This window comes from Microtus ochrogaster (assembly GCF_000317375.1).
Source record: "Microtus ochrogaster isolate Prairie Vole_2 chromosome 14 unlocalized genomic scaffold, MicOch1.0 chr14_random_2, whole genome shotgun sequence".
Classification (NCBI taxonomy): domain Eukaryota; kingdom Metazoa; phylum Chordata; class Mammalia; order Rodentia; family Cricetidae; genus Microtus; species Microtus ochrogaster.
This window is the reverse complement of record NW_004949097.1, coordinates 3,379,667-3,396,912: the sequence shown is the minus strand read 5'-3', so window position 1 is coordinate 3,396,912 and position 17,246 is coordinate 3,379,667. Positions and strand designations below refer to the sequence as shown.

The following is a 17,246-nucleotide window of genomic DNA, read 5'->3' as shown; positions in this document are numbered from 1 at the left end:
ATAAATAAATAAATAAATAAATAAATAAATAAATAAATAAATAAATAAATAAATGGCCAAGCAATGGTGGTGCACACCTTTAATTCCAGCGGGAAGCAGAGGCAGGCAGATCTCTGTGAGTTCGAGACCAGTCTGGTCTACAGAGTGAGTTCCAGGACAGACTCCAAAGCTACACAGAGAAATCCGTCTCGAAAAACCAATAAATAAATAAATGTAATCAAAAGCTGTAAAAAGGCATGTGTAAATGATCTGAGCTTTAATTTCTTCATGTTGCACAGCCAACATGAATACCAATACCAATACCAATATCCTCCTGCCATGAGCAAGTGGGGAGCACAGTTGTGCTGGCAAAGGCCTAGCACAGTGTCTGAGTTTCCAGAGCATGCTCAGTAGATTAGATTGGTGGTATTAACACTACTGCATTCTTGAGCCTTTCCCATTATACTTTTTATGACACCGTTTCAATCAAGGCTGTGCTTGGCGGAATGAGCCAACCACTGAGGGGGAGATGAAAACCCTCATCTTTCTCTTGCATTAGTTTTAGTGCTTGCTTTATTATGACACGGTAACTAGAGACCATAAATTCAAAGTGAATTTTGTACACAGAGCAATTTTACATTGATCTTGCAAACCATGTAGGTGCCATGGCCTCGGTGTTTGCTGGTATTAAAGTCAGATAATCACACCGTAGGTGGCTGAGGAGGAAGGGTGCTGGGAAGAGAGATCCCCTGTGGGTACAGTCTCATTTCAAGAAACTCCATGCTTGGGATACTGGGTCAACTCATTCTAATGCCCTCCTTCAGCTTTAAGCTTACAACTTTTGTTGAACGGTAACAAGCTTGGTTGTTAGTTAAATTGGGAAAAATTGATTTAAAAAAAATGGTCAAGAGTTCTTACCCCAAAACCAATGGTCCATAGAGGTGCTCTGCAATAGAAGGTTCCCCTTCTATTTTGTGTAACAAAAATTGTATTTGTTTCTCACAGAGCATTTGAAGGTTTTTATGGCAGCAGTTAGTAAAATGTGTAGAAGCCATTACAAAGTGATGTGATCTTATGTGTTTCTAGAATGTTGAATGTTTCACGAAGGTCTCGCGGGCTATAAAGTGAATACAAGAATTCATTTATTTGTAACCAGCCCTTTCACTCCTGCATGAGTTAGGAAGTAGAAGCACTACCTTAGAGCCTAAATTAAATTAAGGGTTTCCACTGGGGTGTGACGAGGATGGTGGACACAACTCAGAAAGGGTGCCTGGTGACCAGGTGGAAAGCAGGAAACAGCAATGGTTAGAAGAGCTTTGACCTGGGGGCTGACGAGATGGCTCAGTGGAGAAGGTGCTTTCTGCCAAACCTGAGGAACCGAGTTCAAGCCCAGAGTCTGCACGAAAGGGAGCTGAGAACCGAACCACCACGGGCTCTACCCTGAACTTCACATGTGCTGTGTGGCACATGTATACACACACACACACACACACACACACACACACACACACACACATATAGCATAAATAAATATGAAACATTCAAAACTTTGCCCTGGGTATTTTCAACACTTCATGTAGGGTTTTCAGCCCCATGCATGTGTGTTATTTTTCTCTACTGCTCTATAGTAAATGCTTATTCTCCCGTGCCACTGAGGTTAGAGTCAATCCGTTGTACAGCCAGATCTGCATGCCCGAGGCCCTTCAGGGTTGAGCAATCACATCTTTCTAGGCGATCGCCTGCCCTCTTGCATCTTAACAGACAGCACAGAAACCGCAGATCACGGCCACTGGATGAACTAACTGTTCAACGGGAGCCTGCACAGTGCCCTCTGGAGGGTCTGCCTGTGTTGTTGTGGGATCAGACTCTTGTAAGTATCGGTGTGAGCTTGCATTTGACCGGATCTGTTTACTTCTGGCTAAAAAGATTTATCATATCGAACATAAAACGGCAAGAGGAAAAGTCAGCGTTCTGTGGGAAGCAAAGATAGCAGTCTTGCACGGAGCTTCAGAAAACCAAACAAACTCACACTCTGCCTGAGATGTGGGGATACAGAAAGTGATAAAATTAAACTGGCCTTTGTAGTTAACAGGAGCTTTCGTGGGAGGAGGCAGTGCTGGGAACTAAGTCCTGGGCTTTGCACATTCCACTAAAAACACTCTACTACTGACTCACACCCCCAACTCTTACTCAAAGGTTTAAAAGATATTTTCAACACTGTTTATTGTTAGCGTGTGTGCACTTGTATTGGAGCACACCTGTCATGGCACACATGGGGAGGGCAGAGGACAACTCCATGGAATTAGTTCTTTCCTTCCACTTTCACGTGTGGGTTCCAGGGCCCTAGCACAGGTCATTGCGCTTGAACAGCAGTCACCGTCATCCTCTGGCTGCCTCTCCAGCCCCAGACAGTGCATATTAATAAGCTATAGAATAACAAATGTTATTGTGATCATGAAAAAGACCTTATATGCCTCCGCTATGCTGCTAGAGCCCCTAACGTCAGATACCCACGTCACCTCTTAAGGGAAGATTTATTCAGAAGTGGCATGGTACCACTGGGATTCCTCTGCGACTGGTTTCTCTGCTGTGTCTTTCAGTGATGGCTTGTTACTTCCCTTTTAAGGATGAGTCATCATTGTTACCATCACCGATCCCGGTTTTTCATCTACCTAGTAAGGATCTTTTTGTCTACCAGGAACCACTCTAGACACCGGAAAACTGATGAGCGGAATGAATCCCACGCTCTCGCAGAATATGCATTTCTAAAGAAATGGCCAAGCAACATAACAGCAACAGTAACAGTAATAATAACAATAATAATAATAATAATAATAATAATGATAATAATAGCTACGTGCAATATAGTTGCTCTGTTCCTCTTAATCAGAGTAGGTGGTTGTGGTAGTTAATAGCAGCTATGGCTCTGTCATGAGCAGCAGTGCATCATGGGGCAATGGTGCAAAACTGCCTTCCCTCCGTCTGTGCTCACTATTGCTCCTTCTCCACGAGCCACACTGCCCAGGCCACGCTCCGAGACCATGCCACTCACATTTCCCTGTCTCAGGGCCTTGCCCTTCTTTCTGTCTGAAGTATTATTGCTTCAGATATCTTCTCTTATACATTTCAAAACTCCCTTATCACAAAGGATTACAGGAGCTGGAAAGGCTTCTCAGTGGTTAAGGGCACTTGCAGCTCTTGCAGAAGACTCAGGTTTGATTTTTCAGAACCCACATCAGGTGTCTCACAGCTGCCTGTAACTCCAGTTCCAGGAATCCGATGCCCTCTTCTGGTCTTTTTGAGTACCTTCATGCAGATGATAAACACACACACACACACACACACGCACATAAAATTAAAAGAAAAATCTCTTTTTGAAAGAGGATCACCTGCCAAGCAGTGGTAGCATGCACCTTTAGTCCCAGCACTTAGGAGGCAGAGGCAGGTGGATCTCTGTGTGTTAAAGGCCAGCCTGATCTACAAAGTGAGTTCCAGAACAGCCAGAGCTGTTATACAGGGAAACCCTATCTCAAAAGACCGAAAAAAATGGAGGGGATCACCTTTGCCACTCCCTTAAATAGCATCCCCCACTTCTTCAAGTATTGCTTAGTTATGATAAAAGAAAAAGTAGATATAAATATTGTAACTATAATTCTTGCTTGATACCTGTTTTGTTATATGTAATTTTACTATGTTAAAGTTAAAACCTTCCTTTTATTTAGACAAAAAAGGGAATATGATGTAGGAAATCCTTCTGTATATGTGCTGCTTTTATTGGTTAATGAATAAAGAATCTGCATTGGCCTGTGATAGGGCAGAGCAGAGCTAGGCGGGGAACCTAAACTGAATGCTGGGAGAAAGAAGGCAGATCAGTGAGAAGCCCTGTGGCTGCCACAGGAGACAGATGCCCCTGCTGGAGCTATGACCTCTTGGTGATGCATAAATTAATAGATATGGGTTTATTTAAGATGTAAGAGTTAGCTAGAAATATGCATAAGCTAGTAGGCCGAGCACTGTTGCAATTAATAGAGTTTCTGTGTGATTATTTTGGGTCTGGGCAGCTGGGAAACAAACAAGCAGTCTCTGCCTACAGTCATGGAGCATCTATGATAAAGATGTTGCATGACATGGGCTTTGTTGAATCTTAGCACACAGAGTCTGCTCCAGTGAATAGAAGCAGCCCAACAGCCAGGGGGCAATGGCAGTATCAACCGGTAAAGCAGGAAATAAAATATGCATGGGTGGGGGCTGATATCATAAATAAAAATCATATTCCACAATGAAATTTTTAAAAAGAGAAAAGAAAAGAAAACTCTGGGGGCTAAATAATTCTGGTGACCCTTGAAAATGCAGAGTCTCTTGGGCATCTTGGACACAGTTTAGAGACTAATCAAACATTTAACAGACAATTCATCACAGTGTAAAATTACCATTTTATTCTTTGTGCCAATCAAATTAAAATGTTATAGAGATAGAAATCTAAAAATATGTCATTTTGTCTTTCCCAAAATTAATTCATAAGGAAAAAAAAGGAACACCTGAGAACACATCTCTGATAAATGTGTGTCACTGTTTCTGCGTACTTTACTGGTATTTGAAAAAGATTTGTTTGTTAAATGCATGCTCCCATTGTTAGAAATAATCACTGTGTGCAGTTGTGTAAGAAGAATATTGACGTTGTTAGATTGGCTAGATTGGCCAGAAGTAGTTTACTCTGTATAGTTGGCAGTAGGAATTCAGCCAGTATCCGAAGAGTCCATGGGAACAGCCTGCCAACAGCAAATAGGTTGTCTTGAAGGTAGATGAAACCTGTACTTTATTATTGTTGTTGTTGTGTGGTGTGTGTGTATGTGTGTGGACATGCACATGCTGTTGTGTCCTTGTGGAGGTCAGAGGACAACTTTCCAAAGTTGTTTCTTTCCTTCCACCAAGGGATTTATGGGTCAGACTCAAGTCCTGAGGCTTGGGCCATGAGCTATTTTATCCTCTGAGCCATCCTTCCAGCCCCAGTTATGTTGTTATGAGTATAAGAAATTTCTCTGGAGTTAACATATCCAAATTCCTCCTGTATTTTAGACAAGTTTCTTGAGAGGGTGACAAGTCTTTGCTGGAGTAAAAGTGACAGCGTGGAAGAGCAGTGTGTCATTAAGCATAGTCCCAGTGACTGTAACTGAAGGACAAAGTTACATTATGTAAAATCCATCTACACATATTCAAAATCTTCAAACACTCAACAGTAACAGCATTCTGGATGTCTTTTGCATATCTTCCTTATAGCTTCAAGCTGTATTGCCAGCCCAGACATCGTCAAATGATGCAATTATTCTCAGCATATTTGATTTTGAAAGGCAGTGAAGTGTCTAATGTAGTTCAGAAATACTTTGAGAAATGATTAAATTTTAAGTGGTTTTGGAATTGAGAAACGCCAGTTATATTTTGAATAAGTCATTCCTTATAGATATAAAACACTTTTTATAGATTGGCCTTTAAAGCTAAAATAAGCATTCTAACTAAAGATAGGGTCTTTAAATACCTTGGCCAGCTCTGTTCACTAACATTGTTTTGTTTTTGAGACAGAGACTCGCTATGTGGACTTGGTTGGCCCAGGATTCAGAGAGACCCACCTGCCTCTGTCTCCCAAGTGCTGAGATTAAAGAAATGTGCCTCCATACCTGGCTAACATTGTTCATTTTTAAAGGGGAAAAGTATCTGTCTGTACTTATTGTTTCACACGTGTAAAAACCAACTTAAAAATAAAGGCCTTCTTTTCGAGAGAATTCACAGTGACAGACGGAGGGCACAGCTGAAATCACAAGTCCACTCCCGGTGGGATGACAGAGTCAGTGGCCATGCCACTTCAGGCTCTGGACATATACTGGCTTGAATCAAGTCTCACACTCTGCAATTAAGAAAGAATATTGCTATTTCCCCTCATTGGTCACCCGCAGCGAATTCACATATAAGTAAGTGAATAAGGTCTGTTTGACAGTGTCCATGAGGCACTGTGCACTGTGGCAGATCACGGGAGACACAAACAGGAAAGAGGCATGCTTCTCTGCTGACCCTAAAAGTGACGACAGACACCATGGACCTAGCCTCTCCCCTCCCGCTTCCAGTTAGCTTTGTTCCTTCAAGGAATACTTGTGAGCAGTTCATTGAAGGTGTTTCTGTGAAAGTAAAGATATAATTGGTATTTTAAACTAGTAGCCACGATTTTTTGAGTTAAGTTCAGTGGCTTCTCAGAGAGACCATCTAGGGCCTTCAGAGAGATCAGGTGCTGGTGCAATTCTTTGTCAAATAGTATGAACGCGCTGGTTTTCTCCCCCCAGGGAAAGGATCCAGTATTCTTTGTTTATTTTACTATCTATGACAGCCTCCTTCACAAACCTTCTCAAGTTTGGCAAGCACTCTTGTGAACTGCAATAGGATACAACTCTCTGACATGAGTCCTGTAAACTTTCAGGACAACAGTGTCCACACAGTTAAGCATATATTGCTTTTTTTTTTCTTAAGACAGGACCCATTTATTTAGCTCAGGCTAACCTGGAAGTTGCTATGTAGGCCAAGGCATCCTCAAACACACTATCCTCCTGCCTCACTCTCTCCGTACTGGAATTGCAGGGATGTGACATCATAACTGATGACTGCGTCATACCGATTCTCTTTATCCATGCCCATAGTTACAGTTGCCCATAGGCATCCAGATTGTCAATGACTTAAAATAAGTGCAGGACAATGGAGAGATTATAGACATTTCTTTGAGATGGGCTCTATACCAAACAACCTGGAGCAAAGCAGCCAGCAAACCCCCTGTGATCTTCCTGTCCTTGGTCCCTCTCTCCTCCCTGCATGTCTGGGGATACAGGCATGCATGGCCACACCCAGCTTTCTCTACATGGGCGCTGGGATCTGAGCTTAGGCCCTCATTCTCTTACAGCACTCTTTGGCACTGTCTGATGAGCAATCATGAATTCCTAAGTCTCCGTTCTGGAGTGCTAGATGTCTTTAACATTGTATCTTTTCATCCCAATAATGGTGGTCCCCATTATTTTAGCTCACCTTTGTGGATTTCTGTTAGGACTCGAACTCTAAAGACTTGTAATGGGGCACTTTGCATCTGAATTAAAGGCTTTGTTGACATTTTTGTGTGTGCATTTTCACACTGTGCTGGTTGGTTGGCTTGATACCTATGACTAGAAAAATAAATCTAAGCTGTAGATTTGTGAATGACAAGCATGTTAAAAACACCACCCAAGTCTGAGGCCACCATATGAATTGGAAGTGCATTGCAATAGTCACGGTGAAGGAAGTATCAAACGGGTTCGGTGTTGTATGAATCTCTCCTCCTTCTACAGATGGATAAGAACTCCAGCAAGAGAGCACGGTTGACATATTGTTCTTTTTCTTCCACAGCTATTGTAGTGAGATTTCTGACCAAACGATTCATCTGGGAATATGATCCGACCCTCGGTATGTCAAACATTATATCTTCACCTCCCCCTCCAACATGTTTATGGCCCTGAAAAGAAGAGAGCATGTCTGTGGTACCCTCGTTAATCCCCCTTTGGCTGTTTTGAAAGCATAATGTTTCATTTGTCATGCACGAAACCCTCCTAGAGGCCTGCAGTGTGCATCATATCCTATGTTTCAAGCCCTGCAGGACCTAGTGCATAAATAAAGAAGTTAAATCTATCCTCGGTGAAGAAACAAATGGGTTCAACAGGATGCTCGCTCTCCCATCCAATATGCCACCTTGTCTCACTGGGAGGGAGACAGGGTGACTCTGGCAGCATTTGGGGTGGGACAGAAGGTTATGCTTAAGAGAGTGCCCCATAAGAGCAAACATCTGAGCACTGATTAGGGAAGTGGGAGCAGAAAACCTTATCTCATCACTTTAGCTTCCAAAGGTAAGAGCAAAGAGGTATTTGTGGGTAGAAAAGGCAGAAACTGTTTATAAATATGGGTGAAGACTACTCCTAGGCACTTCTGTTCTAATGGGTTTTTTTTTATTTTTTTGTTAGTGTGTGTGTGTGTGTGTGTGTGTGTGTGTGCGCACGCGTGCATGTGCACATGTGCGGTAGTATCCATGAATCATAGTGTATGTCTGGAGGACAGGGGACAATTGGCAGGCATCAGTTCTCTTCTTCCCCTATGGACCCCAGGATTCAAACACAGGTTCTCGGGCTTGGTAGGAAGTGCCTTTCCCCACTGAACCATCTTGCCAGTCCCTCTGTTTTGATTTTATGGTTTTTGGTCCGTAGGCCTTGTACGTAGTATTGGGTTTGACATAGGTAATTCCCTGCAAACGTATCATGCAGGAGATTGCATATGCAGTCCAAAGGAAGTTTATCCCTTGCACTTCGCTCATTCCACCAACTATGAATGGCCTTCTGTGCATTTGCCCTGTAGTTCAGAGAGACCGCTTGACTGATCTGGGGTGGGGCTGCGTTTCTTATGCACAAACAGGTCAACAGTTGGGTGTCTCCCTCTATCTCTCTCCACCCTGTTTTTCGAGACAGGATCTCTCACTGTATCTGAAGCTTACCATTTCTGCTAGACCGGCTGGCCAGCCTTCGGGATCCTCCTGTCTGGTCCCCCACCCCCCAGTGTGGAGATTATAGAACTATGCCACTATAACTGAATATCTCTATGGGCTCTAGGGATAAAATCCCAGGTCTACGCTTCACCCACTGAGCCATCTCTCCGCCTCACTGCTCTGCTGTTTTGACCTAGAAGTCCAGAAAAGAGCCAGAAAATAAATAACCATAGTCAGATGTGGTGGGGGAAGTGAACAACGAAGGGATAGACAGATGCTGGTTTATTTCGTTAGTGCTCAACTTTATAATCTTTTTGGAACTTATGTTAGAGAGGGGTAGATGGTGAAGACTCAGTAATTGTTTTCAAATCGTTGATCATGTTTTCTGTCATCAGTTATACAGCTCTGGCCTCTTCACGTGACTTCTAAGACCATCTTCAGATACCAAGTCATTTGTAGTGGGATGCAATTTAAACATCCAATGTCATTCTCTTATTTACTTATTTCTGTTTACTTTCATCATATGTACTATTTGTCTGTGCTGCTATGTGCATTTCCCACAGGCCTATGCAGTGTGTTGAACATTCCCATCTCCCAGATTCCTTCTTCTCTTTCTTTTCCTTTTTTAACCAATCCTGCCTCCTGTTAGTTCCCTTCATTCCTCTGGACAGTTTTTCCTCTACTTTCATGCCATATAGACCTACATGATTTTATACATCTCTATAAAATCTATGAACCACAAGTGAGGGAAAAAACCCTATGGATCTATCTCTGAGGATGCCTTGGTTTGTTCAGTATAATCATCTCCTCTTGCATCCATTTTCCTGAGAATGGCATCTCTCTGTTCCTCTGGGTGAGTCAAAAGCATCCAATTGTGTGTGTGCAGACAGTTCCTTTGTCTATGCTCCCATAACAAAGTCATTGTGAAGGGCAACGAGCCCCTCCAGCAGCTCCACGCTGTAGTTTGATGGGAAAATGCATCTTCCTCCTCCACTCTCTGATGTTATCTTGGCTGTTCTCAGCAGTGGATTTTCTAGATCAGCTTCAGAGACTGTGATAGCATGGCATGACTGATTGGAACTGACCGAAATCCTAAGTCATTACTGGAACCTCATATTTTATGATAATCAATCTTTTAAACAGGAGTTTGACTTACATCCATTTTAAGGATCCTCCTCTGCCTTTGCTCTTTAAAAAACAGTCATGAGTGACTCTGTTAGTAAATACATCATCATAATTTTCCAGATTTGTATCTGGATAGAAATATCTCCAGGTAACTCTGTGAAAATTCAAGGGAGAATGAAAAGTTATATGCTTAGACAGTAACATTAGCTATTGAATGAGATGAGAAAGCAAGGTAATGGTTTCTCATTTTTTGTTTATCTAAATATATCTTTCTAACTCAAAACAGGAAAAGAAAGTGAAAAAAAAGACTCGTATATGAAATGCAATATGTCTTAATTAGGGTTTCTATAGCTATAAAGAGACACCATGAACACAGCAACTCTTGCAAAGAAAACACTTAATTGGGGTGGCTTACAGTTTCAGAGGTTCAGTCCATCGTCATGGTGGGAATCAAGGTGGCATGTAGACACACATGATGCTGGAGAAGGAACTGAGAGTTCTTCCATCTTGACCCACAGGCAGCAGGGAGTCTTCTGTCTTCAGGGTGTGACTTGAGCAAATAAGAGACCTCAAAGCCTGCCTCCACAGTGACACACTTCCCCCAACAAGGCCACACCTCCTAACAGTGCTGTGCCCTTCAGGGGCCATTTTCTTTCAAACCATCACACAATGCTTCCCTGGCTTAAGTATAAAAAGAACTAAATCTAACATTTTAAATTTCTGAAATTATTTTATAGGCATGTATTATGGAATATATCTGTTGGTAGGAAAGTACAAAAAGTACACTTGGATTTGTCACTTTCTTCCCAGTACATTTTTTTTATATTACCATAGGGTTAAGGAGAGGAATAACTATTTCTTGAGAAAATATGCTTTTAAATATTTTTGTTTCTCAATTTTTCAAGCATACTTATGAATATAAACATACCGTGAGGTTGAGGTAGTCTATTGGATATAAGATGAACCTGACTTTTAAAAGGGGCCATTATCTGTTGTCTTTCCCCGCTGTGTAAATACTCTTCTCTTGTATTTCTTCCATTTCCATAAGTTTTACAGTGATTCTTTGGTACTTTCCACTCTCATAGGAGTTCAGTGGAAAGCTAGTTACTCCCCATTCTACCCACATATCACAACAAAAGATGAAACTTACAAAAAAAATACATTTTTTTTTTAGCTCTCTCTGGGTGTGTTTTAGTAACTAACGCAAGTATTTCTAATTAGTCTTGGATGAAGCCTTTCCCTTTTCTTCTGTTCATTCAGAACAGCAGCAGCTATAAATAGGAAAGAGCCTACACTGCTTATCTGCAGGCATCCTTCCCCAGGAAGCATCACATCGCAGCTTAACCTTGCATTGTGCTGCTCAGTAAGAACCCTGGCTGCTAAGCAACCAGAGCCTTCCTCCACTTTTACGAGGAACAGGTGCATGACTCACTGGAAGGGGACACTGCCATTAGCTCGCACACTGCCGAGATCTGTGTGGGCGTGTGTATTGGAAGCCCCTTAATTTTCTAGCATACAGGAAACCTCAATCCAGTTGGATTCGAGAGAAATTAGCATTTCTTGGGCTTACTGTCTTATTCCTATAGGGAAAGACTGGGTCTTCGTGGAATTCACGTTTAATTTGCAAATTTCAAAACAACCGGCAGCCATGATTAGTTACATTACAAAACAGAGCGGCATATTTGTGAAGGAGGAAGAGGAAGGAGGATGGGAATTCAGTCTCTTGAGGAAGTGGGTTTCTTGGTTTTGGTCTTCCGTTGTTGTTTCATGAGTAGCTGGAAACTAGGAACACCATCCCACATATTAACAAAACGGAATAGTCACCGCTCTCTGAAGCAGTCCTCTAAATAAAACGCTTTGTACTTTGTCCCAATAGGTTTTCTATTGCTGTGATAAACACCATAACCAAAACCATAACCAAAAGCAACTTGGCAAGGAAAGAGTTTATTTGGCTTCTGTGTTTTAATCACAGCTTCACCCTGAGGCAAGCCAGACAGGAAATCAAGTCAGAAACCTGAAGCATAAACCTTCCCCATGGCTTGCTCAGCTATCTCTCCAGTACAGCTCAGGCCCATCTGCCTAGGGGTAATACCGCCCCCAGTGGGCTGGGCCCCGTCAATAGGCACCAACTAGCAATAGAAAGTGCCTCACTAACATGCCCATAAGCCAATCTGATGGAAGCAACTCTTCATCTGGGGTTTCTTCCTGAGGACAGCTGGGTTTGTGCCTAGTTTACAGTCTCTAATCAGCAGAGTATTATAGTGGCCAGTGACTCCAGGCTTCTAGACTTCAGACCAGTGATTTTCATGTTTGTTTTTGGTTGAATTTGTTTATGAAAGGGTCTATCTTGCTGATTCTAATTAGAGGTACAAGCAAAGGGTAGAAGGTGGGTGGAGGGAACTCCTACACCAGCATTCTTTTTTTCTTTTTTTTAAATGCAAATGTTTGAAGGCTGGAGTCTCAGAAAACCCCACAATCCTTTATATGGAACAATTTTCATTTCCCATGGCTTTTTCTCCTCTCATCAGTGGGTGCTTGGCCAGATTCATCCCTGGTTTGTTAATAACACCGAAAACTACCCCTGAAGATCATCAGAATTTGGATGTGGCCCATTTAATCAGGAAACAACCCCGATGGTGAGAGGTGGATTCTGGCTTTGGACTAAACAGAATCCATAAACGTCTAGTTCCAATCAAGAATTGAATCCTTGCCTTTTAGGGTCATGTTATCCTCAAGAATGTTGTGAGATGCAAGAGTGCAGAGAAAGGCTTGTAACCACGTATAATTGTGTGCGTGCCTGTGTGTGTACCTGCTCATTGGTGCATGTTGGAGGCCTGCAGAGAGGAAGAAGGGGTGCTGCTTAGTATTTAGCACCACTGCCCTGGGACAAAGAAGATGATGCACATTGTGTTTGAAGTCAGGGTCAATGTCCTTTTGCACAGTAAAAGTTCAGCCAGGAACGAGGGAAGAACTCAGAGGACATAATAAGCCCACAGGCTCATTGACTCTGTGTTTGGTTCATCTTGCCTTCCTCATAGTTTCCTCTGCTTGGAAAGGCTCAGACAGAGAGGCAAGTTCTCTGAACTGGGCACCGAAATAGAAGTGCTCAGGCACTCCACAGAACTATTTAATAACCATACTTCAGGAAAATGGGAGATAGGTGTTTGATGAACAGGGCCAGAGAAGCAAGTCCTCATCTAAGGTGACATGATGGGTTTGTAGTCCAGCCAGAACCCATCTCAGAACAATTTCCACTCTAATATAAAGTCATGTTGCTAACGGCTGCTGTTACAGCACCAGCCAAGAAGCCATACGAATATGGTGAAATGTGCAAACCCAACTTAATCCAAGAATTAACCACGTGCTGAGCGCCCAACCTTGCGAGTGTGCAAAACACACTATGTACAGAAATGTCTTGGGATGCATGTTGTTCAAAGGTTTATTTTTATTATTTTTAGTTATATATTGGGGAGGGTGAAATGTGCACATGAGTGCACTTGCCCATTGAGGCTAGGGACATCTGGTCGACCTAGAGAAGAAGTTGTCAGCTGCCCCAAATAAGGGTTTGGTACCAAGCAGAGGTGCTTTGGAAGCGCAATGTACACTCTTAACCACTGTTCCAACTCTCCAGATCCCTGAAGGCATGTTTTCCTCCATATATGGAAATCTGAAAGATACTTTAAATATACCTAATTCAATTATGAGACTGATGTCTGTTCATATATATATATATATATATATATATATATATATACACATATATATTTGAGTGCCTTTGGCCATAGATCAATCAAACATACCCCCAGTTCAATAAAGAAAGTACTCATGTTACTGGTCTTGTTAGTATAAAGACAATAAAGCGTATGTAAGCAGTCCAAACATATGTGTACCCTTTGATTGGTTTTTCTGTTTTGTTTTAGTTTTTGAGGTAACGTTTCTCTAAATATCCCTGGCTGTCCTGGTATTTGCTATGTAGACCAAGCTGGCCTCACCACACCCAGCTTTCCTTCGGATTTTAAAATGAAGAGCAGAAATTATATGTTTGTTATTATCTCAGACAAGCTCACAAATTCATATCTGATATTTTTCTCGTTAGATAATGTTTTCACTGTCTTGCATATAGGGAAACGAGTTCATAATGAGAGAACAAAGCATGAAGAAAAATGCTCAAAAGAGTGTGAAAACAGTATTCATCTTGAATAAAATTGGTCACCACCACCCGCTGCTGTGTCTGCAGCAGACATTCCCTCAGTTCCTATGTGTCATCCCTTCTGCTCAGTTAACAACCAGCCAAAGGACCTCACAACTTCCTGCACACTCGTTTTATTCTCTTCCCCACTGTGGTGGCCTTCTGCAGTCGAGACCAAGAGACCATTTGTCATGGGAGCCACAAAGAACAGCATCCTTTCCTCTGAGACACATTTTGGTGGCAAGAGATGGATAGGAGCCTGGGTTTTCATTTTCCAGGCTGCAGGGCTGATGCCAGCCATTTGAAAAGGGGGAAGAGTCAGTACAAAAGACACAGAACAGCCACAGCCTGGGGGAAGGATCAGCAGGGCGTGGATGTCTAGCATGTGTGCGGCCAGCTGGACTTCTCTTCAGGCCCAAAGACTAAAGAAGAAAGGAAACTGTTGGGGAAACACTCGCAGGGCAGTAGATGCTATAAATGACATTTTAGAGCCTTCAGTCTCCAGACTAGAACCTCTCATTTAACATAAAAGAGTGCAGGCCCAGGATGCCCTTCAGATGAGACTCCACATGCTCTCAATGTGTGGGCCATGAGTTCTAGGAGAGGGAGGAGGTGCAAAATACATTTCTTCGAGTATATTGAAAGTAATCTCTCAAATGACAAGTTTTCTAAAAAGGCTTGTGTTATGGAGGTTCTGGTGGTGATCATTCAAAATATTGTTGCTAGATAACTAAATCCCGCCCATAGCAAGCTTTCTTTCTCCATTTTACGCCTTAGATAGACTATTGTTTACTGTAAGGAAACAGGAAAGTGGTCCCCAAAGGCTGCAAAAGGTACCTGATAGGAAAAGAAAGAAGACCAGGCATGCCGTGGTGGCACACACCTTAATCCCAGCACTCAGGAGGCAGAGGTAGATGGAGCTCTGAGTTTGAGGCCAGCCTGGTCTACAGAGTGAGTTCCAGGATAGCAAGGACTAAACCTTGGAAAAGGAGAAACCCTATCTTGAAAAACTGGGGTAAAAATAAAAAAAAAAAACAAAGAAGGAAGGGAGGGAAAGAGGAAAGAAAAGAAAGAAACAAAGAAAGTCTGGAAGGTGGTGAGGTGTGCTAAAGAAACGAACAAACAAGAGCATTGATTTCTAGTCTCCTTCCCAAGAGAGGCAATGCCAGGCTCGTGTACATGCTTGTTTAGATGTTTCAGTGATTGGCCTGCACAAATACCCGGTTAGTAATTGTGTTAGACGTCATGTCTTCTCTCCAGCACCCTCAGTGGAGATTTTTTTAAGTCTGAATTCTTGATTTTATGATCAACTATAGAATGAGCCTACAATTGTCTTCAAATTTTGTTTTCTTGTTACTACTTTTGTGTAGGAGGAGGGCCCATCAGCAGCTCAGACCCGAAATAATCACACAGAAACCATATTATTTAAAACACTGCTTGGCCCATTAGCTTTAGCTTCTTATTGGCTCTTACATATTAATTTAACCCATCTCCATTAATCTATGTATCACCATGTGGCAGTAGCTGACTGGCATGTCTGTCTCTGGCAGAGGCTCCATGGCTTCTGACTCTTCCTCCTTTCTCCCAGCATTCTGTTTAGTTTTTTCCACCTACCTCTCTTCCCCTATAGCTCTGCTATAGGCCCAAAGCAGTTCCTTTATTTATTAATGATAATCACAGCATATAGAGGGGAATCCCACATCACTTTTGTACCACCAGCTAGTGGAGTCAGCACCTGCATCACGCTGGCTTTGAGTTCCCTCTTTCGCATTGCTTTTTGACTTATTCTGATCTCCCTCTCCTACTGATATGTGATTAACCTCTGTATGCTGTGAATGTGTTTTGTTACTATTGGTTAATAAAGAAGCTGCTCCGGGTCTATGACAGTGAAGACTGGAGCAAAGTGGGAATTTTGAGCAGATATAGAGGGGAAAAGTAGGTGGCGTCAAGGAGATACCATGTAGCTGCTGAAGGAGAAAGACGCTTGCCCTGGGACCTTACCAGTAAGCCACAAGCCTCGTGGTAAAATATAAAATAATAGGACTGGGTTAATTTAAGATGTAAGCATTAGTTAATAAGAAGCCTAAGCTATTGGCCAAGCAGTGTTATGATTAATTTAGTTTCTGTGTGATTTTTTTTTTTTTTTTTTTTTTTTTTTTTTTTTTTTTTTTTTTTTTTTTGCGTCTGGGCTGCTGGGAACAAATGAGCAGGCTTTACCACCACACTTACCTCATTTTTTCTAGATCTCCCACCCCCCTTTCTTTTCTGAAATTATTAGTTAAATTTACCCTTGATCTTTGCCCCAGTTTCATCCTGAAAGGATACATGAGAATCATTTGGAATGAATTACAATTCCAGAATCTTCTGATGTAGTTTCACTGACTTGTGCCACTAGTGTCTTGAATTCAGCTTCACTGATAAGAAGCTCAATGTTAACTGAGCCATGCCCTCTCATGGGAAGGGTACTATTTTTCTCTTAATCTACTTCCCCCTTTTGTAATCCTTAAATTTCACTGTAATGGGTATATTCTGTTGGAAACTTTTATCTTAAGACTTTCAGTGGCTCCTGTTCCCAGAAACTGTTAGCCATTACAACCTCGGCTGTTTCCACAACCATATAGTATAAATGGAGGTTTCTGTCCAGCCTCGTCCCACAGCCATTCAGTCCCAAGTAATCACACAGAAGCTATATTAATTACAGCAATGTTTGGCCAATGACTCAGATGTATTCCTAGCTAGTTCTTATGTCTTAAATTAACCCATTTCTATTAATCTGTATATCGGCACAAGGCTATGGCTTACCAGTAAGGTTCTGGCATCTTTTTTCTTCGGCAGTTCCATGGCATCTGCCTGAGTCCACTTTCTTTCTCCCTGCATTCAGTTTAGTTTTCCTGTCAACCTATATTCTGCCCTGCCATAGTCCAAAGCAGCTTCTTTATTAACCAATAGTAATAAAATACATTCATAGCATACAGAGGGGAATCCCACATCAATGTAGATTTTAGTCTCTCCACCGAGGCTTGTTTTATAAAGAATAAGATTTATAAATGTGCTGTACATATTTCTTACTAAAATTTCAAAGCATGTTTTCCTTCTTACCAGCTAGTGATGCCTTCTGGGAAAGGCCCTCAGTGTAGCCTTCACCAGCTCAGTCAGTCACTCTAGGCTCCGTTGTACACCTTGCAGTTTTCATAAATGGCAGTGCAGCTGAGGCTGCCTTGCTTTGTGATTCCACTTACCTGATGAAGGATGTATTCATGATTGCCCAGGATCCCTCTACCTGCCACCTTCTCGTCCCTCAGGGTTTGGGGACCACTAAGGACCCAGTGACTATAGCTGGCACAGAACAGCTGCTGTTGTCTGCTTTAATCAGGCAACATGGAAGAGAAATTAGCATTATGCCACCCCCACCCCACC

General features: G+C 42.2%; 1 protein-coding gene across 1 annotated transcript in view; it reads left to right on the top strand.

Moving 5' to 3' along the window:
* The window catches only part of Rerg (RAS like estrogen regulated growth inhibitor), a 108,144-nt gene that overhangs the window by 87,712 nt on the left and 3,186 nt on the right, over positions 1-17,246 (top strand). The window contains exon 3 of the mRNA XM_005364532.3: positions 7,393-7,449. Coding sequence (XP_005364589.1) covers positions 7,393-7,449 — 57 coding nt within the window. The remainder of the gene's footprint in view (positions 1-7,392; positions 7,450-17,246) is intronic.